Genomic DNA, 27,444 nt, shown 5'->3' on the forward strand with positions numbered 1-27,444 from the left:
GGCCGCACAATATTTACATAGTTATATATTTAATTCCTAAACTTTGATATTTACATACAGAATATTTTAATGTCATAATTACATCAAAATATATGCGTGAAAAGATATATTTCACTAAAAAAATAATATTGATGATTTTTTTAGATATGGTATTAGAGATTTAAGTGGTGTACAAGTATACATTAAATATATAAATACATTAGAATTTGGTGGAATGTGTGTAAATCCCCCTATAAATTATGATTTTCTATATTTTGATTTGTCTTCATTATTTTTCTAATTCAACAAAAACATTTCTTCCCATTAACAAAATCAAAATTATCAAATAGAAAAACAGATCAAACAAGCTGAATTTGTTCGCAAAATTTTCACTTGATAAACAATACCGAAAATATTTTGATGGAAGCGATGTTGATGACGGACAAATAAAGTAAAATTCTCTCTAAAATGTGAAAAATTATTACATGCGAAATCTGGATACATACAATAATATCATATAATCTTATACATATATTATATACATATTATACAATAATATATAACAATATTATACAAATAGTCCCAATGCATGCTCCTAAGACTCTTTCCTGCCTCTTCGCTTTATGGTGCCCCCTCCGTCCACGTGTGAAGCTGGAACACCTACCTTATCTCTTTCATGAACTTAGAACAAAGCACGTAGAAGCCTCTTTCATCAACGCTTCTATTTCTCCTTAGAATTTAGTAAAACCTGGGATCTGTACTGCAAAAAAAATTGAAATTTTTGCAGAAAACTCTGGACATTGCAAACTCTTCTTTCCTGCAAGTTCTGTCCTCATATCTTACTCCTACAAGCTGAGTTGGGCTGCTTTATATCAGTCTAGAAGAAAGCCATAATATTTTCCAACTTTTCGACTGCATCTCAAGTGTTCGCTGTTTTTCCTCAACAAGGAAGCTTCCATGGCTCTTCAGGCTAATGGTGCGGCTTTCAGTCTTCTTCATCGAAGGAAGGCTTTTTCAGTTAAGGCTGTGGTTTCCGAGAATGTTTCGGTCTTCCCGGTAGAGGAGGAGAAGGTGAAGCTTGGAGGGTCGGATTTGAGGGTCACTAAGTTGGGTGTTGGTGCTTGGTCATGGGGTGATACCACTTACTGGAATGATTTTCAATGGAATGGTAATTCTTATCTGTTTTAATGAGGTTAACTCTTCAGTATTATGCTGGAAAGCTTCGTTTTTTTTGGGGATTGATTAGAGTTCTATATGTTGTTATAATTTTACTTTTATATGCATTTCTGAATGCTTTGTTGAACGTTTATGATTTCCCTATCAATCCGCAAAATTCAATTTTTTATTAGATGTTTTTTGTTTTTGTTCATCCTTGTAAAGTAAATTCTGCATAATTATAAATTTTATGTAAGATTGATAAGAAACAACCTTGGTCGATCTAGTTGTTCTATTTCTTATAATAATTCTTGTTGTTTTTATTTGTGTGTTATTATAATATCGACAATTTCAATTTTTTCTGTTTAATTTTATCTGATGCTTAAATGTATAGTTTGTTCTTTGCACCAACTTTGATTTCAATCTTTTCCTTACAAATTAATTGGCAAGTTCTATGCATGGCTGTGTCAGAATCAAAAAGTTGTTAGTGAATGGTAATTATCTATAGCTTAATAGCTTTCATCCTTTAAGATTTTATCAGAGCACTTATTTTGGCCAAATCATTAAAGATTAATGCTTCACTCCCCAAATAAATACACGTTTAAATTAAAATTTTTTCTTGTTTATTGTGTCCAAATCAATATGGATATCCACCCAAACTCTTTTGATTCTTATGGACTCAGAAAAATTTTGAAAATTCTCATTCTAAGTGTGGATTTAGTGAGTGTTGAAGAACATTAAACTATTGGGGACACATCAAAACTAAAAAATGATTACAAGACTAAATATTTAAAAAACATAATTTCTCACACCACTGATAAGAATACAAGACTGCAACACAAGAGAACTCTTTTAAGATCCTTTCCTTTTATTGTTCTACTTCTTCTTTCTCACTTTAGAAACTTTCCAAGCAAATGGGCTTACTCTTGAGCCAAGGCTTGGACTTCCTATATTGGACTCGTGTTGAATCTTCAATTGTAGCATTCTTCATTATTGAATTCACAGAGGTAAAAAATTGGTTTCAATTGAAATCAATAGATGTCCTCATTGATGAGAATTTGATAAACCAAAATTGTCAAACTTTGTAAAATATAACAATATGATATTATAAGAATGTTTTAAACCATCCACAATGATTTGCATCTGTTGCTTTCAACTTTCATTCCCTTGGCTTTTGAAAACTTAATTAAGGCTTTCAGTCTTCTTGAGCACATTCTCCTTCTCTATTTGTGACACCAGATAGAAAGCTTAAGGCAGCCAAGGCAGCTTTCAATGCAAGTATTGATGGTGGAATAAACTTCTTTGACACAGCTGAAGTCTATGGTGCTGGGGTTTGTATACTTCTTGGCTGTATGATTCTACTTTCTTTCTTTTTTTTTTGTTCAGATTCAACAGAGAAATGAATAATGATTATTTGTTTTTAGCAGTTCATGGGAGCTGTTAACTCAGAAACACTGATTGGAAGGTATTTGAACTTCAGATAGGGGGAATTTAGAAGCCATAAACAGGACTAAAAACCTACAAGACATTGCTTATAAAAATTATTTCATGAAATTTCTTTTTATCCATTCCTTTCACATTGAGATTTATATATTTACCACACATTTCTTATATATTTTCAGATCTAACGCTTAAACTTTGATATTTACTTGCGCACCACTCAAATGCTTAACATCACATAAAAAATATCAATATTTTTAACTTTTAAAACTGAATGCACCTTTTCATACAAAGGTTTATAATACCAAAGTCTTATAAATGTAAATACCAAACTTTAGGAGTTAGATATGTAAATACATAAGAATGTATGGTAAGTATGTAAATTTCTCCCTTTTTTTTTCCTTCAGGTTCATCAAAGAGAGGCAAAAAGCTGGTCCAGTTGATGTAACCATTGCCACAAAATTTGCAGCATTACCTTGGAGATTAGGCCGCGGCAGCATCATTTCTGCTCTTAAAGCCTCCTTGTCTCGGCTTGGTCTTTCATCAGTTGATCTCTATCAGCTGCATTGGTCTGCATCATGAGCTTAATTTATGCAAATCTCATAAAATTGCCTTAAACTGGTGTGGCTAACTTAATTTATTTTAATTTTCAGGCCTGGAATATGGGGAAATGAAGGTATTTTAAACATTTTCAGACATGATAAAGTCAGTCCTTTGTCAAAGATGAACTGCTACATCTAAATCATTGCAGGTTACATTGATGGCCTTGGAGATGCTGTTGAAATGGGTTTGGTGAAGGCTGTTGGTGTCTCAAATTACAGTGGTAATAGTAGTGGCAAGGTTTTTAAATGATGTCTTTTTATTCTATATTTTGCTCCCAAATTTGGAGATTATAGTTATTTGTCTTTTTCTTTTTCTTTTTTTTTTGGTTACAGAAAAAAGGCTCAGAGAAGCCTACAATCGGCTAAGGATTCGTGGAATTCCACTGGCTTCTAATCAAGTGAACTACAGTCTTATATACAGGATTCCAGAGAAGAATGGGGTGAAGGCTGCTTGTGATGAACTGGGTGTAACTTTGATTGCTTATTCTCCTATTGCTCAAGGTATGGTAGTTGTACATGCATTATTATATATATATATCATTATATATGATATTTTTCATAATAAATGTTCAATTTGCACCCTGTTGAGAAATTAGGGCGAAGAAAAGCATGAAATCGACACAAATCCAGGAGAAGAACACGAAGATTTAACGAGGTTCGGCAAAGATGCTTACGTCCTTGAGAGCAGAGCAGCGACTTTCCTTCAATTCAGAAAAGAAATACAGAATATAAAATATCTTCATAGAGTTACAAACAGGACATCTATATATAACCTTAGAGTACAATGTGTAATTATAAAATTACCCATGTACCGTACCGCGGGGCGTTGCCCTCGCACTCCCAACCCACGTAACGAAACTCCCCCGATTGGACAGATTCTTCCACTCCGCTCGATTGGCTCGCTCTGTTCCCCTCCAGTATATGTCCCTCATATGGTATATGAGTCATACCTAACAAATCTCCACCTTGGTGAATATTCAGTCCCTTAAGAGAAATACATCACGAAGTTTCTTACATGCACTACGATGTTTCCAAGCAATTCAAGAACTTGTTGATAGTAACTGACTTAGTCAACATATCAACTGCATTTTCATCGGTATGAACCTTATGCAACAATATCTCACCAGAAGCAATCAATTCTCTGATCTTATGATACCTGGCATCAATATGTTTGTTTTTCGTATGGTACATCTGGTTCTTAGCCAGATAAATAGCACTGACTATCACAATGCAACTGAACTCCACTTTGCTCAACATCAGTTCCTTTACTAGCACAATAAGCCATAAAGCTTCTTTAGCAGCTTCAGCTACTGCCATGTACTCAGCTTTAGTTGTAGATAATTTCACAATAGATTGAATTGTTGATTTCCAACATATAGGTCATCTACCAAGAGTAAACACATACCCAGTTGCAGATCTTTTGTCATTCAAATCATCTGCATAGTCTGAATCCACGTATCCCACAACTGATCACCATCTTCTTTGCAATCAGATCCCAAAACTTGTATCATTTCACATCCTTTTTGTAGCTCAGAAAGATGCATTTTTTGAATTTTGCATCAAATTTTGATATTTTGCATCAAATTGAATTTTGCATCAAATTTTGATCTTTCATCTCCAGGTACATGCACATAAGCATGACAACCAAAATTTCGTAAATAATCGAAATTAATTGGATTACCTGTCCATACCTCTTCTACAACCTTGTCACATAATGATGTTTGAGGTGATCTATTGAAAATATAGCATGTCATATTCAAAGCCTCTGCCCAGAAACTTTTAGGAAGTCATGCATTCAATCTCAAGCATCTTGCCCTTTTAATTAAGAATTTGTTCATCCTTTCTGCAACATTATTCTGTTGTGGTGTCTTGTGCACTGAAAAATGTCTCTGAATCTCATGTTTCTCACAAAATTTCTGAAAGTGCGAATCTATGTGCTCTGTGCATTAGCAGACCTCAAATATTTGATCTTTATGTCGGTTTGGTTCTCCACCTCTGCTTTCTACAGCTTGAATTTGGAGAATACTTCAGATTTTTGTTTCAATAAATACACCCAAACTTTCCTGGAGAAATCATCAATAAATGTAACATAATACAGAGATCCTCTCAATAATGATTCTTTGATAGGGCCTTATACATCATAATGCACATAATCAAGAATTCCTTCAGTTTTGTGTTTTCCAGTCATAAAACTGACTTTATTCTGTTTTTCAAAAATATAGAACTTACAAAAATCGAGTTTGCAGCTTTTAACACCATGCAACAAGTTTCTTCTATGTAATTTAGTCATTTCACGCTCACTAAGATGACCCAGACGCATATGTCGTAACTTTGTATTATCATCATCTGACTTAACAGAATGAACTTCACCTACAACTATACTTTTTAACAGTTTGTAGATATTACCTGCAATTAACTTTCCTTTCATCATAATTAGTGCACCTTTAATAATTCTGATGGGTTCACTATCCTCATCTGTCTTATGAATAAAACCATTTCTATGTAAAGTATCAATAGAAATCAAATTCTTCTTCAGATTTGGAATATGTCGGACATCACATAATGTTCTTACAGTGTCATCATACATCTTAATTCTGACTTCACCAATACTAACAATATTGCAGCATATATCATCACCTAAATAGACTGAGCCAGAATTAGTTAACATGTATGAAGTAAACCACTCCTTGTTAGATGTTATCTGATAAGAGAATTCTGAATAAAAAATTATTGCATCCGTGAACTGAGTTGATGGAACTGAAAGCATATCACCATCACTGCAATCTGAATTGTCACTGCACCACATTTACAGGCTTTGATGATGTATCACGTTTCTCCCCAGTCTGCTTTTTAAGCTTTGGACAATCTCTCTTCATGTAATACAGTTCCTTGCACTTGTAATAATGAATCGTCTTTTTGTTTTTAGACTTTGATATGAAATGTCGCCTTCCAGAATTCTATTTCTTTTTCTTCCTTCCACGATCTCGATTACTCTTAACATATGAACTATCACCATAAGAAATTTTTTCTGCATTCTGCTTCCGCCGGCTGTGAGCCAATAATGTTGCAGTAATCTCATCAACTTTGATTGTTTCTATCTCATATGTCAGAAGAGTCGTCAAGTGTTCATAAGAAGAAGACAATGAACACAATAAAATTAATGCTCGATCTTCATTCATGGAGATTTTAAATTTATCACGTGATACATGAACTCATCTGCAGACAAAAACGTATGGTTGATGTTGCTCGTTGTTGCAATTTTTTCTAATATTTATCTTTCATGGTATCTGATTTCGTTGCCCGCAAAGCCTTTAAGATTTTCTGTTGCGTAAAAAAAATTTTTTACCCTTATTTGTCATAATCTGAAGTTATCAATTTCGTCAAACTTAATCACTTCTAATTTTGCACCTTTAAGTTTACTGCAATTACTCCTACCACGACCTAATCCTGTCTCGCGCCAAAGCCAAATCACTAAACCAGAGATTTTCTGTCTTTGTAAAATGCGAAGGTAATCGGATTGAGAACACAAAAAAAACCTCTCCTTCCCGAATCTTTAGTCGCTCGGTTGCGAAGAAGAGCCCGAGGTGGCCTCTGCGACGCTTTGTGATATTCGCGAACTCCTCTTCTTGAAACACCGAATCCCCTTTGCGACCTCTGCCTTGACGAAGCCGCCTGGTGGCGATACTGCCAATCCCTCTGCGTTGCGGAAGAAGCCGCGTCGACGCCTGCTGGAAGAACACTCGGTCGCGCGTAGCCTCGTCCTCTGCGAATCGCTGAAGCCACACGTCAACTGTCGTTCGATCTTCTGCTCGCGAACTGTTCATAGCTGCAGGAATCTCTCTCGTTTCCTGGTCGCAGAAGAAGGGGGGTGTCGTACGTCGGGTCGCGATTTGTCTGCTCTTCCTGCGTCAAACCGTCTAACCCTTGGCTTCGTCGCCGAACTGCAGCAATTCGTCGAACTCCGAAGCCCTAGCCGCCGGTCTCCTCTGCTAAATCTTCTTCGTGCCTGCTCCGAAGTTTCTGTCCTAAAAGCCTCTCTGATACCGTCTTATAAATTAGTAAAAGCAGGAAATCGATACAAATTCACAATAAAAACACAATGATTTAACGAGATTCGATAAATATGTCTATGTCTTCGGAGAATTACAAAATATCTTCTTAGAATTATAAAAAAATTACTCATGTATTGTACTGTGGGGCGTTGTTTTTTGATTGGACAGATTCTTCCGCTTCGCTCCACTGGCTCGCTACATTTCGCTCCAGCATCTGTCCCTCATATGGTATATGAGCGATACCGAACACATCCCTAAAACAAAATAGTTGGTGTAGCACCATGGTGCAACAATAATAATTCTATCAAAATTTTCTTTCGAGAGTAGTGTTGGGGGCTACAAAGAGAGCGTAAGAGTGTTGTTATAGAAAAAAAAAATTTCATGTGGAGTCCGGAAATAATTGTACGTCTAAACTCTAATAAAATCTTGTCACGTGTATCTGACTAGACCTACCTAAAAAATGACAAAGAGACGCTAATATCATCCTAATAATACCCCATTAACACATCGGCGTTATTTGTGTGGTCCATGAGTGTTATTGTAATGTTATTGTAGTGTTATTGGAGTTATTTTGTGGGGATTATTGTGGTGTTACCGTAGTGTTATTTGTGTGGTTCTCCGATGGTGTTAGTGGTGCTGATCACCGGTGTTATTATGGTGTTATTCAAGTTATTTTTGGGTTGTTGAAATGAAACCACGGTACCGATGGTGTTGTGGTGCTATTGTGACATTATTTGATTGTTTTGCAATAAACGCCATAATAAACGTCATTTTCGTCATTTTTTAAATGAGCTCAAACATATGATCATTGCAAAAGTTTATTGAAGTCTATAAGACGCAAAGCAGCGTTTGGACTTTGTATGAAAAAGTTTTTCCTGTTTCAGAGGCTATTGCTATAGATATAACTTCGAGGTGTTATATACGGGAAAAAAAAATTACACTCAAATTTTTGAGAAGCTCATCATCAAGCTTAATCGACAAAATAAAATGTGGGACTCGAATTTTTTTAAAAAAAAGAGATAATGAGAAATGAAATAAAATCAATTAAAATTATGACTCAAGCAAGTTATACTTTATAACCGTTCCCCCTCCACTTCTGCTCATGACACCGAATGAATCCCGGATGGCCTTCTACTTTCTACAGAGGGATCGAAGGAAAAAGGTAAAGGCTCGCCTCTTTCTCCACGGCTTCACTGTTTGTATTATCCTCTTCGTTTGAATCATACGCAACTGAAGCCGCTCCATGGTCCCAAGATCTTCTCTGCAGCACTGCTTTCTCCATTCGACTTCATTTTCTACCCGAAGGCATCACGGTACAGTCGTGACCAGAGCGTACCGGGAAAGCAACAAAGGCATCACGGCGTATAGAGGACCGAAACTCCCTATCCCCTGATGGTAACCCGCGCCTGAGCTGCTCTCACCCTTGCGATACAGTAGCGCTTAGGGCTACCAGGGAAAAAGTGGCGACGGCATCGCTGCCCACGAAAGGAATCCTCTTCCGTTTGTGAATCGCTACAGAAAATCCCTCTTCCCTCGCTCCAGCCGGATCATTTGCGATAAAGTCGAGATTATCGCTAAGCGGGAAAGCAATGACGGGATCGGTGGAGTACAGAGACCTGAAACTCCCATCTTTCTTCTTTTTCCGCGCTGCTCCTATCCTCCCTGCTATACTTTGCATGATCAGAAGCCTTGGCCTCCTGTTTGCCAAATCGAGAGTTGCCCGCGAGCAGGAAAAGCAACGAGGGAGCGCAGTGTACAAAGACCTTCAAAAATGCCATCTCCCTTTCTGCTCTGTCTTTGTTGCACGAAACCGAGCCCGGCTCGATCACCTCTTGCCCCAACCGAGCCTTCCGAGGTCTTGCTATTGGGGCCCAAGCACTTAATATCAACTTCACCTTTCCTGCTATATACTACAGACCTTATTATTTCCCAAATAAATCTTTCTTAAATCTCTCTAAGTATAGTTTTTAAATATCTCTTTATTAGGACAAGCATGAAAAGTGTCATCTGAATCCACTATCTAAGATTTAGTACTGGTTACAGATAACATCTGGGAGTCATCTTAGTAGATAAACTATTATCCTGCCCTCCACCACCAGCTTTCATTGGAGTTTTGTTGTCCTTCTTGAAATATCTCTTGTTGCCGCACTTCCAACATTCTCCTCAGTTTGACTTGGGTTGTACTTTCTTAGAATTGGATTTGTCGTTGTCTTTATTCCTGCTCGTATTCTTTCCTCTGTTATCAGCATTCAACGCAGAACCTGAAGATTCATTATTTGTTGTTTTTCTGCGAACTTCTTCATTCAACATCAAACTCACGATATCATTGAAGTTCAACTTCGAAGTCCCTAATGAATTTTTCACCGTCGTTATCAAACCATCCCAGTTTTCTAGCAAAGAAAATAATATGATCAGTGATTTGACCTTATAATCGAACTTGATCCCCACAAAACACAATTGGCTCATCGCAGTGTAAAAGTTATTGAGATGCTCTGTCATTGAAATGTCTTCCACCATCTTCATGTGAATAATTTGTTCATTAGAAAAATATTATTAAAAGTAGAAGATTTTGTACATCTTGGCCAATACTGCCATAAGTTCTACCGTAATTTTCTCATTCACAATGTTAAACACCACAGATGAGGAAAGTGTTAACCTGAACAAACTCAATGATGTTTGATCCAACACTGTCAATTCCTCCATAAGCATAGGCTCAGACTTCTTTATAATTCATTGTGCTTGCAAGTAAAATTTTTCTGATACAACAAATCCTCCACCTACCTCTTCCAGAAAGTGAAGTTTGTCCCAATGAACTTTTCCACCTTGAACTTTGCTTCTTCGGCCATTGCTCCCATTCAAATCAAACCCCGCTCTAATATTAGTTATCAAAGTGTTTGATGAAGCATCAATGATTTACCTGACACTTCAAATACCCATTTTCTGACATAAACATGTCAAATCTTATTTATCACTATCTCAAGGCCTACGAAGTCATAAAGACACTTCTTCAATCTGCAAACCAAGCCTTCTTTACCTGGAACCTTATAACTTTGTGGTTGCACAATGTACAACTCCTCTTCCAGTTCTCCATGTAAGAAAACTGTCTCTAATTTTATCTGCTCCAGATGTAAATCTTTTACTACTACCAGGCTCATAACAACTCTGATGATCTCCATCATCACCACTGGGTAGAAGATCTCTGTATAATCCACTCCATTGCTACCAGACTCAGGAAAACGTTGACAATCGTCATCTTCACCACTAGGGAGAAGATCTCTGCATAATCCACTCATAACAAGTCTTGTCTTGCAACGTTTGTTATCATCTGACTCCTCTTTCGGCCTGTATACCCACTTCTGGTGTTAGGGGACCTATTTCCAGATAATTAGGCGCCCAGGCGCCAAAATCCGAGCGCCTAGGCACTGGATCATTTTTCACGAAAAATGTTAGTTATGTCACGATTTCAGGTAGCATATGTGCGGGCTGGGAGCGTAACACTTCATGCTTTTTCATCAACAAAATCATCAACAAAATCCTAGTGAATTTTCATCAACAAAATCCTAGTGAAGGTGAGAAGTGTTGGTGAGAAGGATTCTAGTGTTTTTCAATGTGTTTTTTTGCATCGAATCAGTAGGAAGAGTGAGAATTCTTTGAGTGTAACTCTTTTGCTTCAAATTAGTAGCATATGTGTGGGCTTAGAGCGTAACTCTTCCTGTTTTTTTATCAACATAATCCTATTGAATGTGAGAAGTGTTGGTGAGAAGGATTCTAGTGTTTTTTTATGTGTTTTTTTTTTTTTGCGTCGAATCAGTAGGAAGAGTGTGAAGTAGTGTACTGTAAGTTTCTTCATGTAAGTGTAGAGAAAAAACTTGTGTGAATTTTTTTTAAAACACTCTGAAATTCATAGTAAAATTTGTGGTGATGTGGCACCGTGGTTTTTTCCCGTTCTCGGTTTTTTTCACGTAAAATTTGTGTTCTTTTCTGGTTGCTTTTTTATTATGCTTCTGGTTTAAATTTATTGTTTCAGCTTTCTCAAATCCTTTGATTCTATCCCTCTTTGACATTGAAAGTTGTTTTAAGGATTCTCAATAGCTCCCTGGACACATCGCCTCACGACATTGACTAGCTCGTCTTTTAAGATAGATAAGAATGTTGACATTCTCCCATGCCCCCAAATCAAGGTTAACGTCGGGAAGTTGCAAGATTTTGGAGTGATTTGGACTTGTAAACCACTTTATCCTTAGATTGTCAAACTTATAAAATGAATCATTTGAATTTTAAAATAAGTTGAAACTTTTGTGATTTTGAATTTTTAGGCTCTTTAGGCTTAAAAATATTCAAAAGTTTAGGCTTTTAGAACTTTTAAAGATAATATCAATTTTTAGGCTTTACAAACTTGAAGTTATAAAGTTTAAAATCAAAGTCATTAAGAATTTTTAAATTTAAGTATCGATGGTTAAATTAACCCAAATTTGAGCTTTCAAAATTAAGAGTTTGTGGTTTACAATTAATCCAAAAATTTGGAATTTTTAAATCTAAATTCTTAAGTTTGAATTATTTGAATTGACCTAAATATTAAATATTTTTACTTTCAAAATAACTTAATATATTTGGGGCTTAGCCTAATTTAAAATTGTAGTGCTCAAATTCATAAAACTAAGCTTAAATTGAAATTCAAATACCCCAAATTGAGGAACTAAGTTTGATTTTGAATTCCCGCCACCAAATTTACAATACATGTGCTGGCAAATAGAAGACGGTTTTCAAATGATCAAAGTGAATATATATGTATTAGTGTATATATATTCAGCTGAAACCAATTTATGTAATTTCAATTCTTAAAAATGTCATTTAAAACAATCTTTAATTCAATTCATGCTTTAAATCATATAAAGTGTCTTAAGATATCAATTGTTCCAACTGAAATAACTCAAATATATGAAATTTAAAAGTTCGCATGTGCTCCAACCAAAATATTAAATGTTTAAGTATTAAGTTTGAGACTGTTGCGCGGGCTAATCGAGTCGCCTTAGTTATAGGATAGAGTTCTAAGCTTCACCCCACTAGTTTGATCCTCCTCTTCGTATGGACTGGAGTTGACGAGTCTAGTAAGCCCTACTAAATGTCCAAATCCTAAAATAAGAATTTACAAGTCCAAATCACATAGTTCGATCCTCCTCTTTAAAATGACAGGAGTTGACAGGATTTATACTTGAAAATATCAAATTAATTGTCCCCTTCAAATATAAAAGTTTTAAAATATTCAATTCTCCGATGATGGTCGTGTTGATCGAAGTTTTCAATCATAATGGTCAATCTTTTAAATTAAGATTTTCAATGTAAATAACCAAATATTCAAGTTAAAGTTCAATCACTTAAAAGTTTTAAGCAAATTTCATATGCCCTTTGCAACAGTTTGTCGAAGGTGACAAACTTTTGATTGACTTCAGCTCACAATGTGCGAATTTTATATCAAATGAATCAATATATTCACAATCAAAATAATTACATGTCACTAAATACATGACCTGAGTCCTCTGTCTGTGTGGTTCTACAATTAAATGAGACCACAAAATAGCAGTTACGATCAGAGTTTTCTGATCGAATGGTTGTCAATAAATAACATCATTATATTACGATCACAGCCACAGCTCATTTGTTCTCTAACGTTTTTGGCTCTTTAAGATGTGAATCATAAGGGTTAATTGATTTACACAAAGTGTTATGTTAGCTAATATCGACTTAAATTTGTCCCGTTAGAGAAATATTTATCCCAGATCTACAGAGATAACTTAGACGACCAAACTCATGGTTGCTGAGAAAAATTCTTATGTCAGGTTGGGTTGACTACCTCCTCTAACTAAGTAGATCAGGGATCACGACGACCAAGGATGGCGGAACTATGGGATCTTGATTTGGTTTCTTCTTTATTCTTCCATCATCCGCTTTAAGCTTTAAGTGATAAATTCTACAACTTAAATCCTAAGTTTGTTGCTATTATATGTGGAATATTCAATTATTAATAACTAGCCTTAATCTAAAGTGTTCTTCTGTTACCGAGAAATATAATTAACCATAGGGGCTTGCACATATGGGAAACCTTGAACCCCAGATAAAAAAGTCTTCCCTAAATGAAGGCGAAATCTCTCAGCAGAGTCCTATCTACAATATAATCCAAGGCTCTCTCTCAAAACAAAAAATAAAAAAAATGCAGAGAACTGTCTTGAAGGCGGTCGTGAATTTTCGGAGCCCACATCAGACTACACAGAATAATAGTTGAGAAAGAAAATGCACCAGGTGTAGTGGCGGTGCAGGAGTCGTGCAGAATTGATGTCAAGCTAAAAGAAAATCATGCTTAGAAGATTGATATTTTGGTTCCTGGTTACAAAGCTCTAATTCTAGACAAATACAGTGGAGAAGTTGCTCCTGAAGTTGGTGAGGCTCAGCATTTGAGGGGCAAGTTGGACTAGCCAGATGCAGTCAAGAATTTTGATGCTTAGTTAAATGGCTCAAGGCCAATGGTTCGCACAAGGTTGGCGTAGTTGGATTTTGCATAGCATTTCTCTTCCTCATTGGAACAATGGGAAAGGATACTTACAGCAGGCAAATTTTCCTGACTTGTTGGAATAACGAGAACAAGTACTTAACATCTTTGTGTAAGCCTTATATATGACGTGAAGTGTTAATGATGGAGTGGCGATCCGGCACGAATTTCAAGAAATTGGTTTTTTCTCCTCTTTCCTTTTTTTCCCCTTGTGAGTATCGTTCATTAAAACATGCCCAATTCCAAGATAAATATAAAATTTAAAGCGCACAACAGAGGTTTTAAGCTTCTCTTCAATATGTTTTGTAGCCGTAACGTCTGAAAAACTAACGAAGGAATCAAGATCTTCAAAGTGAGCTGGCATGGGAGCCTTTGCTTTTGTGGCATCTGCAAGCTCCGCAAATGGTGTATCATGGAAACTCATAGCTTGTTAAGCACATGTTCAGCTCCTTCCAATTCGGCTGGAAAACTTGCTTTAGTTACCCATTCACATTATTCTAACGTGGTAAGGAAATCCTGTTTTGTTTTTTTAAGGTATTGAAGACCTTTGCGTATTTTGTTAGTTCACCTTGTTAGGTTTTGTGGTAGGACATAGCTCTCGAGGTAACCCCCAAGCGAGTATAATGCCGGGAGACTATTGAAATTCAGACTGATAGGACCCAAACAAGTGATAAAAATGAACAATAAAAAAATGTTAATAAAATTATAAAATGCAAATTAAGTATCCATTCTGATTATCCCAATTTGGTAGAAAAAAAATTGCTTTGAGTAGACATGCAAGTTGTTCCAATGCAATGGAGAAATCCTCTTTTACTTCTTTGCAAGTAATGAAGGTCTAGACTCATGTTGTTAGGTGTGGTGGATTAAAAAATATTTTTGTCGTGATGTCTCACAATGTGTGATGGTAAAACCCCCCTAAGTGAGGATGATGCCGAGAGGCTGGCAAAATTTTGTGTGAACATCACTTATAAAAAATAGTTGAATTGCAAATTGTTTTAACTAATATAAAATTAAATGGAATTCTTAAACTAAAGTTAAAAACAAAATTGAGTCTGAAAACTATTATATAAATTACTCAAAAGAATGAAGTTGAGCACAAATTAAACCTGCACGTGACTCACAGCGGGGTTAGATGACTTATTAGTGAGCTCGAATAAAGCTTGTAGTTATTTAATAGCTCGCCTAAATAAATATTCAAAATATAACATATATTATTTCAAGTGAATTACAATAATCGAAATAACACATTTACAATGATTTGAGGGTTGAGCATAATGAATAAATATATTTTTTTGAATATACAATAAGACGTTTTAATCACCTTTAGATTCGTAACACAAGTAATTGTAATTGAATGTTTAAAATAAAATCTTTGCACATATTTTGATGATGACACATCCGTGCAAATAATAATAATATCCTCTAAAAGTCAGCCCAAACTAAAAAAATAATATGCTCGCATATGTTTCAACTGGTGTGATGAATACTTATATATATGATCTGAGAATGCTACACAGGGAAAAAATAAATCACTTAAAATATAATATACCTTAAGAAGCGTGTAAAACCTTCAAGTATTGATAATTTTTTCTTCTTTCTAAAAGAGCTTTAAAAATTATTGAATAATGCACACTCTCGAGTGGCCCACTTTGTCTATAGGACAATTATAAGTCCTATCTTGGCTAAACTGTTCCTATTTTCATAGGACTGGAGTTAGCGAGATTAAATCTTCATTTAGCCAGTTTAATCATCCTCTTTAAAATGAATAGAGTTGATAGGGAAAATGCTCTATTAATATTCAAATGATAATGCACAACTAAAATTATAATTATAAATACTTTTAAAATCCTCGATAATGACTGTCTTGAATGTAAATCTCAACCGAAAGGGTTTACTTTAAAGATTAAATTTTTGAAGCTTATTTGAATTTCAATTAATATAATTTTTGAACTTGATTCTCTATAGGTAGGACGGAGCTAATAAAGTTCAAAGATATCAAATTCATGAGTATGTATATTTATTGTGCATGTTAATACGTGGGGTCTATTCGGAAATCAAAGAAATCTAAACTAATCAATTATACTACTAAATTTACACTCAAAATGAACTCATGTTAGTAAGGATGTGGTCATTTATCTACATGGTTTGACTCAACGACTCTATAAAGAAGTGGTTATGAATAAAGCCCTCTAACCGGTTGGTCTAGTCAATTAATGCTATCAAATGATTTGACCAATGGACTCCATTTGGTAGTTTGGCCAGTAGACACTATTAGGTGATTTGATTAGTATATTCCATCAGGTGATTTAGCAGTATGCTCTATTATTTTGCAATCAGAGTTGTAGCATGTATGTTTCCTAATAGTTTTCTTATTTGAGTTATATATTATAGGGTATACCTAATAGGGCACGTAACCTTCTATAAGCTTAGGTGACTTAAAGTTGTCCCCTTAGACGAGCATTCATCCCAGGTTTACAAGTTTCCCTTTGACTAGACAACTCATGACTGCTAACAAGGATTATTTTGTGAAAGCTGGGCCGACTGTCTCGTTTGACTAGGTACATCCAGAATCATGACATCCTTGGATGACAAAACCAAGATCTTGATCGGATTCATCATTATTTCCCTCACCATTCCCTCTAAGCTAATAATGAAAATAATTTCAAATCATAAATTCGTTGCTACTATATGCTAAGACTAATTCTTTAGCGCTTAATGAGTAGCTTTGATCAGAAATACTCTCCTATTATGGGGAAGGGTAATTAATTATAGGGGCTTGTTCCCATGGGAAATTTTGAATTTTTGATCTTAAAGTCATCGCAAAATGACGGTGAAATCTTTGGGTAGTTTCTTGTCCACTGCTTTATTTGCCTTCTAAAAATTTGAATTGAAGCCTCACGATAAATTCTCTCATCTTTCGCTCATTTTATTTCTTCTTGAGGGAGGCCCTGATCATCGAATTTTTTGAGGGCACAACATGCAACAGAAGACAACATTTGTTTTTTCAACTTCCCAATTCAAAAAATTACAATCCTCTTTTACACAAATTCTCAAATCCTGTGGATGTGCATTTAAGCAATTAAAGTTAATAAATTCATTCAGGAGTTCTGAAAACTTCTTCATTATGTTCAGGAGCCCTGACAGGGAAGTACACACCAGAGAAACCCCCAACTGGTCCTCGGGGCCGCATTTACACTCCTGAGTTCCTCACAAAGGCAATATCCATTTCTCTTCTATGCCTTCTTGACATCAGTTAACACCATTCATGCTGAAGCTTATTATTCTTTACGCAGCTGCAACCTCTTCTGAACAGAATTAACAAGATTGGACAGAACTACGGAAAAACGTCCACACAGGTTCTATCTTTTGTTCCAGGCTTTTATTTGTTGGAAGATTTACATACATGCCACTCAATTCATATTTATTTACTTATCTAACACCTAAGCTTCAATTTGTACATATATATACCTAACCATAAAATGGCGTATTTCACCTTTCCAAAGTTAATTTAGTGATATTTTTGATGTGGTATGAAATACTTGCTTGGTATAAACGTAAAAAAAGTAAATTTTAGGTGCTAGATGTTTAATACATAGGAATTACATGATAAGTAATAAGAATATTCCTTTTCTTTACGAAGAGAAGGGCGCCATCTTTACAATCTATAAAAAGAATTCATGATGAAATTTGCAGGTGATTGTTTATTTATTGATTGCAGGTGGTTCTAAATTGGTTGATTTGTCAGGAGAATGTGGTACCCATTCCAGGAGCCAAAAATTCAGAGCAAGCTGCAGAGTTTGCAGGCGCTCTTGGGTGGAAGCTCAAAGATCAGGAGATTGAGGAACTCCGTTCACTCGCAGCTGAAACACAACCAGTTGTAGGCTTCCCTGTGGAAAAATTTTAGCTTCATAATTTTTTATGATTACTGTTTGTTTATGATTGCTATTAGCTTTCTAAGCTATGCTTGAAAATACTATATTTCAACATTAGTTTTTGGTAGCTGAGTCGGTGTTTTCACTGCCAACAGCTTTCATAATGATTTATGATAAATTTACATTCATACCAAGCAATTCTTATGTTTTTGGGTAATCTAACGCTCAAAGTTTGATATTTACACTTATAACATATTAGTATCTGTTGAATTTAAATCTGTCTGGTGGATCGTCCCCAAGGAATGGAGTGTTGGACTGAGAAAAGATGATCGATAGAGATGAGAGAAATGAGAGAGAGAGAAGGAGAAGATGAAGCCTCCCCCGGTGGGAGAAAAATGGGGTGTTCCCGGGCTCTCCAATCAATTTTATTCCATAAAACCGTTCATTACGAGTGAGGGGAGCTAAAAAAAGTCCCCCCAAAATCCTTAAATCTATAGAAGATAGGAGGGGCAAAAAACATAAAAATTATATATTTAGCCTCGTTTTAAAGATAAGAGCAAATGACATTCTAATCCTTTTATTTTAGACAGTCAAATTTTCTCATGATTCGTGTACATCATTTTTTAGTATACATATTTTCCTTATTTTATTGGTCCTTGATAGGGACAACTGCAATAAGAATAAGAAAATTTATAAATCAAATAAATCGTGAATATATAAATTACTAATGATACTCCTTGCTAGGTGTTTTTCGCGCTTGGTTCTGATATCTTTGTAGTCATCTGTTGAGTTTATCATTCTGGAGTTCTTTCTGTCGAGGGAAAGTTGTCAGGTTTTGATGGCTGGTCAAAGGAAAAATATGTCGTCATAGGAAGATTCAGCCATCAAAGGGGAGTCGATCGTCGGAGGAAAGTTTGTCATCGGAGGAAGAGTCTTGGAGTTGCTTGCTCCTAGTGGAGTCTTGGAGTTGCACCCCAAAGGAGAGTCTTGGAGTTGCTCGCCCTTGAGAGGAATCTTAGTTTTTCTCGCCTTGGAAGGGAGTCTTGGAGTTGCTCATCCCGTAGGGGGGTTTTGAAGTTGCTCGCCCTGAAGGGGAGTCTTGGAACTACTCGCCCCGGAGAGAAGCCTTTGAATTTCTCGCTGCTCGCCTCAGAGGGGAGTCTTAGAGTTGTTCGCCTCAGAGGGAAGTCTTGGATTTGCTTGTCCCGGAAGGGAGTCTTTGAGTTGCTCGCCTCATAGGGGAAAGTCTTGGAGTTATGCACCCCTCACGGAGCTTGTCGTTGATGTGTAGCAAATCATCTCTAGGCCCTTATTACCGGTCGAATATCTGCGACGTCGTTGTCGGTTGTTTCTTATGCCTTTTTGCCGATCGGACACTTTTGACATCATTATCGATTTTACTACCGGTGATCAAGTTCCCCAAGTGTCTAGTGGTCATTGGCATGCATGAACTCCTTGATCTCTTGTATGCACTAGAGAAATAACAATCTATGTGGGGTTGAAGATCTTCATGCGCTTAAAAAGCGATTATTTTATTTGTTTAAAATTTTAGAGAAAAATCTCATTTGGTAATTTCACACAAATTTAGTATAACTTGTATAATGCAATTCACAGATTACTAACAAGGAATCACCAGTTGTGTTGGGTCAATTACCTTCACAACCAAGTAGACTTAGAGTCCTAACAACTTGGGATGACAGATCTGTCGTATCCTAACCAGACTATCTCTACCCAACTAGGATCACTCTACCTCTCATTTGTTGAGCCCTTTTGAGCCATTTCGTCTTTTTATGCCTTCATTGGTGTCATCTCGTAGGTCACCATTGTGGATAGGTCGTCGCCTATTTGAGATACGGTGATTCACCGTCTACCCTTATGGCTCGATTATACCATGGAAGCATAATGTGAATTCTATAAGTCAACTTGGATATTTTGTAGGTCACATATGTCGATGAGTCGCTACCCATTTGGGATGTGAGAGACTCACTCTCCGCCTGTGACATAGCGAGAGCTTTGAAAGCATTGAGATGTTCCTATGAAATAATCATTATTTTGGTGACCTATTCATCGATCATTATAATGTAAACAAGTTTTCTTCTATTGAGTGTATTATTGGACATCCCTTAAGATATAATTAATCAAAGGGATAAGTTCCTTTAAGAGGACTATTGACCCCATAACAAAAACATTCTTGTTTGTTCTTTGGTAACGAGTGACTCATGTAGGGATTTCCTTCGTGAATATCGTGTTTTGAGGTATTTTGATCTGATTTTATTCGGGCGTATTCGCTCGATTTATCGCACGAGGATTATCTTATACATAAGCTCTCCATATTTTTTTATAAAAAAATTTTGTCTATTTTTGTCGTATATCCCGTCTTTTCTGATTCATCTCCCCTTCAAATCATTTCTATGATCCAAGATGGAGATTTACTTAGAAATGAGAATTATACGACGGTGACATATAATAAATATAAATATATATATATATATATATATATATATATATATTGATAAGTTGGTGAATACAAACAAAAAAAAAAAAGAAAAAAAATGAAAACACTCATACAATTCATTTTGCAAACAAATGTCATTTGAATTACTTTGGGGACGATCGAAGTAATTTCAGGTTTAAAATGCACGATGTTGCACTTGAATTCCAATGATATTGTCACATTCAAGAAATCAATTTTGTGAATTGTAATGTAAAAATCAACAACCCTATCTTTTATTTTCATTACAAATAAAAAAAAATAAAAAAAACAAATTAATTTTTGACTAATTTGAATCAATTTTTTAATAAGTTTTCATAAATTTTAAAATACTTCAATTAGTTAGATTTTAATTCACCCTTAAAATTTAATTTCTTACCCTAAGTTTTATTTGAGAAACACAATAGAGTCTTAATGGTTAATTAATTAAAACCCATTTTAGATTTATGAAAGGTGTAATTTCAAATATTAAGAGTTAAAATGGTGATGTTTTTATGTGGTATGACAGATTTAGGTGATATAAATGTAAAAATGTAAAGTTTAAAGGTTAGATATATAAATACATATGAATTAAGTGGGGTGCATGTAAATGCCCTTTGAAACTTTACATACATGACATTCAATTATAATCTATTTACAGATCTAACATCAAATTTTGGATTTTATATATATGTCATATCTTGCATGAAAAATATATTTCACTTTTTTAAAAGTTTAGATGGTGCTATTTTTAATATAATATAAATTTTTTTAATGATATAAATATAAAAAGTAAATTATTTATATATATATATATATATATATATATATATATATATAAAAAAAGTTATTTATATATATATATATATATATATATATATATATATATATAAATTAAGTGTTATGTACTATTTATGTAAATGCTCCCTCGATTTTAATTAAATTAAAAAGCAAGTTTAGAACACCGTAATTCTCAAAAAAGAAAAAAAAAAGCAGACAAGCTGAGCTTGAAGGGCATACTTGTAATTGCACATATGTAACGGAACCTGCCGTGGCTCAAAACCAAAAGCAATAAATTAGAAATTTTGACTTTTTGCAAAATCATCCCGTTATATTAGTACCAAAAGGGTCGTTTCAGACGACAGGTTAATGATGTCATCTTGTCAATCAAAAACAAAGTTATACAACCTGCACTGTCAAATGTCATTCGGCGCACCAAGCTGCTCCCACTTGTTAAAAGCAACAGAAGGAAGCAAAAACCATAGACGGAGAGCGAGAGGGGTATTTCTTCACTCAATCGGAGCTTCAGGAAGGAGGAAAGTTGCAGAAGAGTAAGAGCCAGAAATGGCTGCTCTTGAAGAAGGTCTGTTCTTCTCTGTTCCTGCACCTCCTTATCCACCTCGTTTGGCTCTCATTCCCTTTACAGGTTCTTCTTCTTCTTTTCTTTTTTTTTGTTTCATTTGGTATTTTGTTTTGATTTTTTCTTACTTTAGATTTTTTCTGTTTTTATGTTGTTTAAGCTTTTGATTGATGGTGTTATGTATTGTTCTGTGATGTTATCTTGTCCTGTTCCATTGTAAATGACATGAAATGAACTTTTTTTTTAGTTGGTTTCATGCTGCTATTCCTCTGGTGGGAATTACAAAGCTTTGTCTGCATAAAAGCTGACTATTTTAGTTTGGATTTATTCTCCTGCTTCGCTTTTTCTTTGCTTGGTTTTTTTATCCCAATTAATATGTAGTTGGACTTACTATTAGCACCCAAGATATTGGTGGTTGGAAGATTTACAGGCATAGCACTTCATTCCTATCTATTTACATATATAACAACTAAATCTTAATTTTTACATGCATACCTTCTAACCTATGTATGAAAAGTTGTATTTCATTTTCTTACAGCTAAAATGGTGATATTCTTTATAGTGATCTAAATGTAAAAAAGTTTAGGTGCTAGATATATGTGTAAATTCCCCTTTGTTGTTTTCTATAAAAATGCTTTTTTCGTTTTTTACGAAAAAAGTTCCCCATGTATTTGTAAGATCAAATCGTTAATTAACGGTAACTTTCTTTCCTTACTTTTAATATTAAAAATCAGAATTGTTTTAGAAGAGATGAATGGATGATGTCTTCCTAATTGGAAAATGGAGGAGGATGCTACACCTTTCCATGTTCTTCCTGTTATAAATGAAAGGAAGTGCAGTGGGTTAGTGTTTTCTCCCCCCTTGCCATTTTAAATGTTCCATTTTTTGCAAAGATAAAAATTAAAAACAAGCCTTAAGGAGATAAATTTTACTGCTCGTGATTTTCTTACAGACCAGAAAATGAGCTAATAGAGCTATTGAAGAGAAATCGCCATGTGTTCTTGCATGGCCAAACCAACTTTTGTGCTCCGCCCGCCATTTTCGAATCAAAACAAACTAAAAAACATGAATCTTTACTGAAATGTGAAGACTCAATTGTGAATTCAAGTAATCTTATAGCTGAGGAGGAAACTCCATCATGGTTCCAATATCCTTTGGATAATTCTGTCGAAAGAGAGTTCTCAGAATTCTTCTATGGAATGCCTAGTGCTAAGCAATTCAGTTTCTATCCTCATGGAAATGTGATGCTTGCTCCAAACTCAAGCTTAGATCATAGTGCCACAAACCTTGTAAAATTTACAAATTATAGAAAGCTGGAGAAGGCTGATTTGGTAATAGAAAAAAGAAAATTTTGTGAAGAAGCATCAAGTAGTGAAGCTGTGATTAGCATGGGAGATTCATCCTCCATGAGAAAGATACAATCAAGTTTGGTTTGTGGAAGTAATGAAGCTCAAAACAAAGCCGAGCTCAGCAGTGTTTTGAGCTATGTCGAAGGAGCGAAGGACTCTCTACCAAGATCTACGTTCGATCATTTGCAAGCGAAAATATACGAGCCTGCAATTTCTTCATCATCTGGCGGCTCTAGGCAAAGCACAACCAATCACGGTGTTAAGAGGAAGGGAAGGGATGGAGAGGAATTCCATAGTGAGGTTTGATTTAAATTATCTTTGCTTTTCTAACGTAAAAAAAAATTAAGTTTTTTTCTAATTTGTAGGAGACCGAGTATGAGTCCGCAGAAGCCAAAAAGCCAACTCAACGATTAGCGTCTGGCCGCAAAAATCGTTCATCTGAAGTTCATAATCTGTCAGAGAGGGTAGGATTCTGTAAAAAACAGTTAATAGTTATACTTCATTGTCTCACCATGAAATTTTTCATTTAGAGGAGAAGGGACAAGATCAATGAAAAGATGCGGGCTTTGCAAGAGCTCATCCCTCATTGCAACAAGGTGAAGTCTTTATTATAGCTTTGGAAAACTAGGCCTCTTGTTGAAATGACGTTTTATATTATATATATTAAAAAAAAGGAAAGTCCTATCTTTATGATGAACATAATTTGTTGGCCTTTGATTTTGTGATTATGGTGAATTTTTTAGTCAGATAAAGCATCAATGCTTGATGAAGCAATTGAGTATTTGAAATCACTACAATTACAACTTCAGGTATGAAAAAATATTATTACACCATTCTTTATGCAATAGTTTTTTTTTTAAAATAAAGTTCAATGAGAAAAGTGTCAATGATCCATTGAGTCTTTGAATGGGGTTATTTTAGTCACCAAGTTTATAACATATCAATTTAGTCCCAATCCCTTTTAATATGGGTTCAAATAGTCCGAGTGTGGACTATTTAGCCTCTATTAAAACAATTTGGGCACCAATTTAGCACTTTAATAAACTTTGACACTAAAATTACCCCTTGAAATAGCCCGAGGACTATTTTAGCACTTTGCCCAAAATTCAACATCCTCTATCTCTTGATGATTTATCACAGATAATGTGGATGAGAAATGGAATGGCACCAATGTTTCTTCCAAATATTCAACAGTATGTGAATCATCATTCAATGGCAACAATATCAAACCCAGTTCAACTACCAAGGGCTCCATCTGGTGTTCAGTCTACCACACCTGAAACTTTTGTAACAAACCAACCACCTGCTTGTCCGCTTCAGGGCCCAAATTCTATTAATTTCAGCACCCAGATCCATAACTTTCATCTTCCAGAGCAATATTTAAGCTACCTTGGCTTGCCTCAAATGCAAATACCTCCTCAGGTTTCTGAATTTTAATCTTGGTGGTAATTTATACTTTTGTAACTCTTGGAGTGGGTTTAATGCTTTAGCTTTATTGTAGGGTATGAAGCAGCAAAATCAGATGGTTGATGCAATTGATAAACAACAACATACCAACAGTAAGAGCTCCTCTAAACATATATAAGCTGGCTAAGTTAGCTAATAGGAAAACTAGTTATTGTTTGATGTTCTAGTTTTAGGGGATGATTTGAACCTTGGACTCTTCCTTGAAAATTAGTGGCTATGCGGACCGAACTATTTGTTACGGGCACTAAAGTGAGACCCATGTTAAGTTATTAATTGAGTTGTGGTGTTTTGATCTTTTGCAATAAAGAACATTTGCACTTTATTGTTTTCCTAATGAAATACTATACCTCAATTTTTTATTTTTCTTTGATAAATTTATTAAATTATTATTTCTTATTAGGATTATTAATAATTTTGATCATAATAGATTAAATATTGAATCAACTTATGGCTTATATTAGGCTGGTGCAAAAGTGAATGACCAGTAGTCTTGCTATTAATGAATGGTTAGGGTGTCTCTTGCCCCTGAAGTTTTAATAAAAGAAGTCAGTCCAATTTTAAAGTTTACCTTTAAATTCTCTGATACGTTGGACAATATAAAGGGCTACATCTTAATTTACTTGGTTTATCTTGTTGCTAGCACAAACATGCCTTATATAAAGATAAAGACAATAGAGCAATACAAAAAGTATAATGGAGGATATTCTTTGTAATGGAGGATATTCTTTGTAATGGAGGATATATTGGATTAATAAATATTATAATTTTTAATATAATCTGATATTATAATATTAATATGGTGACATAATAATTCAAATAATACATAAACTCAGGATGCTACAGAAAGTTCACATGTTAATAATAACTGAAATTTACATGCATAGCACCCAATTCTTATCCATTTACTTATCTCACATCAAAACTTTGATTTTTATACCCTAAGCGCCCTAACCTATGTATGAAAAGGTGGATTACACTATTCTCAGGTGCTTTCGGTGTAAAAATCAAAGTTTGGGTGTGAGAAAAGTAAAGCATAAGAATTTGATGATATGTATGTAAATTCCCCTAATAAAAAATACTTAAGATTACTAATAAGTATTAAGCATATGTTATAATGTTAATACATAATAGTTCTAATAACTCTTAGCAAGATCAAGATTAAAACAAATGATGTTTAAGATGAACCAGATGCATGATCCTCTTGCCTCAAGATTACCCTCTCCTTAATTTTTTTCTTGTTGATTTTTTCTTTGTTATGCATTGATAAAAAAAGGTAACTCCATATTGTTTCTTTTTGCATTCCATTTTTGGTTGGCAGTGAAAATATGAAATTGTTGAATGATGAACGTCACTTCAGAGTTATATTCAGTCTTTGTCTGCCACATGGTGTAGATAAAGCCAGCTAGAAGTGATTGTTTTTGTTTGCATCAATAAATTCTACCCCTTAAATGGCCTTCTTCTCTCTTTGAAATTGCCTTGTTCGTATTAGCCAACTTAACCATCATGCAACCTTTTTGAATTTTGTCATTGTAAATCAAACATTCATGTCATAATCCGTTTTTTGGACTCTTTTTTCTTGGTGGAAACAGGACAAAACATGTTTAATTTCAATTTTGGAGGTTACATGATAAACTTTTCAGCTCTTCAATGCAACCGCAGAAAATTAAAAGCCAAAAAAATATTCCTACCAGATGTTGTAATAATGGATTCTAATGGCATAATTATTGCTTTTTTTGTTTTTGTTATTATTTAATTATTTAACAGGTATAACTCATTATCTAGTGATTTTTTGGTGAGGAAAATGTCTTTTAACTAGCTTTTCTTTTCACTCTTGTCACGTTTTCATTATAGTTCTTTTTTTTACCCCACGGACATGTCCATATTTGCTAAGCCTTGAACTTAAGACTGAAAATAGACAAAGAACTCAATCACTAAACTATAAGTTTGTTTGGGGCAACCTTTTGTTTGTTTTGCGTTTCATAGTCTGTTTATCATCATCCAACAACTGCTTTTCGATTGTTGTTATCCGGCTATCATTGTTGTCCAACTAACATCATTCGACCATCACCAGTATCCCGGCACTACTTCAAACTTTACTATATTTATAAAAGACCAAGTTTGATTGTGTTACTTTGTTTTTTTATCACCTATAGTTGAGAAAAAGAATACAACTCTATAATTTTAATTACATAATGGATCATTCATCGTGTGTGCGGAGGAGCCATATGATTATTTTTTTTAGAATTCTTTTATGTAAAAATTTTGGTCTTTCTTTTATTCCTCTTTTTCATATGCGTAAAAAAAATAATAAACATGTATAAAGAAAACTTTATTTATCCCAATAGGATTATATATATTGTCAAATTTAGACAATAGAGCTACATACTTTCATTGATAGGAAAATGAGCATAAATACATCTTACATGACCCAAATAAAAGGAAATACATAATTTCAAAGATAGATAAACTAGAAAATACATAAATATGGAAACGGAAAATTAAAAATAAATAAATAAAAGCTAATAATAACTGCAATATTAATTAGCATAATAATTATGCTAATATTCTAATACTTCCTTTCAAGTTGAAGCATATATGTCCATGTTGACCTCACTTTTGGTTGAGGTCTAGAAACTTCTTTAGTAGCCTAGGTCTAGCCATAGGACTTTCCTATTGACTAGTCTTAAAAAATTAGAAAAGGTACCCCACCATTAGAAATTCAAAACTTTTCTTTTTACTCAACTTGAAATTCCACATAATGATCTTAACCTCTAGCATTTAGTAGATAAGATCATTATAAGAGAATTCAAGAAGAGTCCCTATAGGATTACTTGGCTTTAGGATTGACCCAGGGGGTTGACTTGGAACTAGGGTACACCATATCTTCACAATATATTAATCCATGGTTCATTTAGAATGGATATCTATCCAATTCTATGTGAAATGCCGACATTGGTCTTTTGCCCCGAGGCACCTCCAAATTACCTAACAGCCCTTGGGACCTAAATTTGGCTAAAATTCCCAAATTTTGCCAAATTACCCAAAATTGATCAAAACCCATTTCAAACACCTTGAATACATCCAAATTTGCCAAAATTTCCAAAAAAAATGGTCAAATTACCAAGATACCCCTCCATGACCCAAAATCCAAAAA

At 34.7% G+C, this 27,444-nt stretch overlaps 2 protein-coding genes across 5 annotated transcripts in view; both read left to right on the top strand.

Moving 5' to 3' along the window:
- Positions 1-586: 586 nt before the first annotated feature.
- LOC110029200 (uncharacterized oxidoreductase At1g06690, chloroplastic) lies at positions 587-17,834 on the top strand. Its single transcript, XM_020731384.1, has 10 exons — positions 587-1,147; positions 2,374-2,465; positions 2,562-2,599; positions 2,982-3,143; positions 3,228-3,250; positions 3,326-3,397; positions 3,510-3,677; positions 16,905-16,987; positions 17,066-17,128; positions 17,491-17,834. Exons 1-10 carry the CDS (start codon positions 937-939, stop codon positions 17,674-17,676), a joined length of 1,098 nt encoding a protein of 365 aa, XP_020587043.1. The 5' UTR covers positions 587-936; the 3' UTR covers positions 17,677-17,834.
- Positions 17,835-21,318: 3,484 nt separating this feature from the next.
- LOC110029952 (transcription factor PIF4-like) overlaps positions 21,319-27,444 on the top strand; it is a 17,709-nt gene continuing 11,583 nt past the window's right edge. For 2 of the 4 annotated variants that reach the window (XR_002294598.1, XM_020732457.1), the window contains exons 1-8: positions 21,319-21,477; positions 22,209-22,316; positions 22,427-23,123; positions 23,189-23,287; positions 23,354-23,419; positions 23,567-23,632; positions 23,964-24,245; positions 24,325-24,382. Coding sequence is in view for 3 of the 4 variants with exons in the window: in XM_020732457.1 (XP_020588116.1) it covers positions 22,255-22,316; positions 22,427-23,123; positions 23,189-23,287; positions 23,354-23,419; positions 23,567-23,632; positions 23,964-24,245; positions 24,325-24,382 (1,330 nt within the window). In the remaining variant the exon portion in view is untranslated. Of the gene's footprint in view, positions 21,541-22,208; positions 22,317-22,426; positions 23,124-23,188; positions 23,288-23,353; positions 23,420-23,566; positions 23,633-23,963; positions 24,246-24,324; positions 24,383-24,457; positions 24,569-27,444 lie in introns of those variants that run through there. The other 2 variants (XM_020732479.1, XM_020732466.1) reach the window with 2 other exon arrangements.

Source organism: Phalaenopsis equestris, unplaced genomic scaffold (genome assembly GCF_001263595.1).
Source record: "Phalaenopsis equestris unplaced genomic scaffold, ASM126359v1 Scaffold000002, whole genome shotgun sequence".
In the NCBI taxonomy this organism is placed as follows: Eukaryota; Viridiplantae; Streptophyta; class Magnoliopsida; order Asparagales; family Orchidaceae; genus Phalaenopsis; species Phalaenopsis equestris.

Excerpts from the sequence above, each read along its gene's own strand:
- LOC110029200 (XM_020731384.1), top strand. The coding sequence starts at position 937 with ATGGCTCTTCAGGCTAATGGTGCGGCTTTCAGTCTTCTTCATCGAAGG. Across the intron at positions 2,600-2,981 it reads TCAGAAACACTGATTGGAAG|GTTCATCAAAGAGAGGCAAA; the intron begins GTATTTGAACTT and ends TTTTTCCTTCAG. Across the intron at positions 3,251-3,325 it reads TGGAATATGGGGAAATGAAG|GTTACATTGATGGCCTTGGA; the intron begins GTATTTTAAACA and ends AAATCATTGCAG.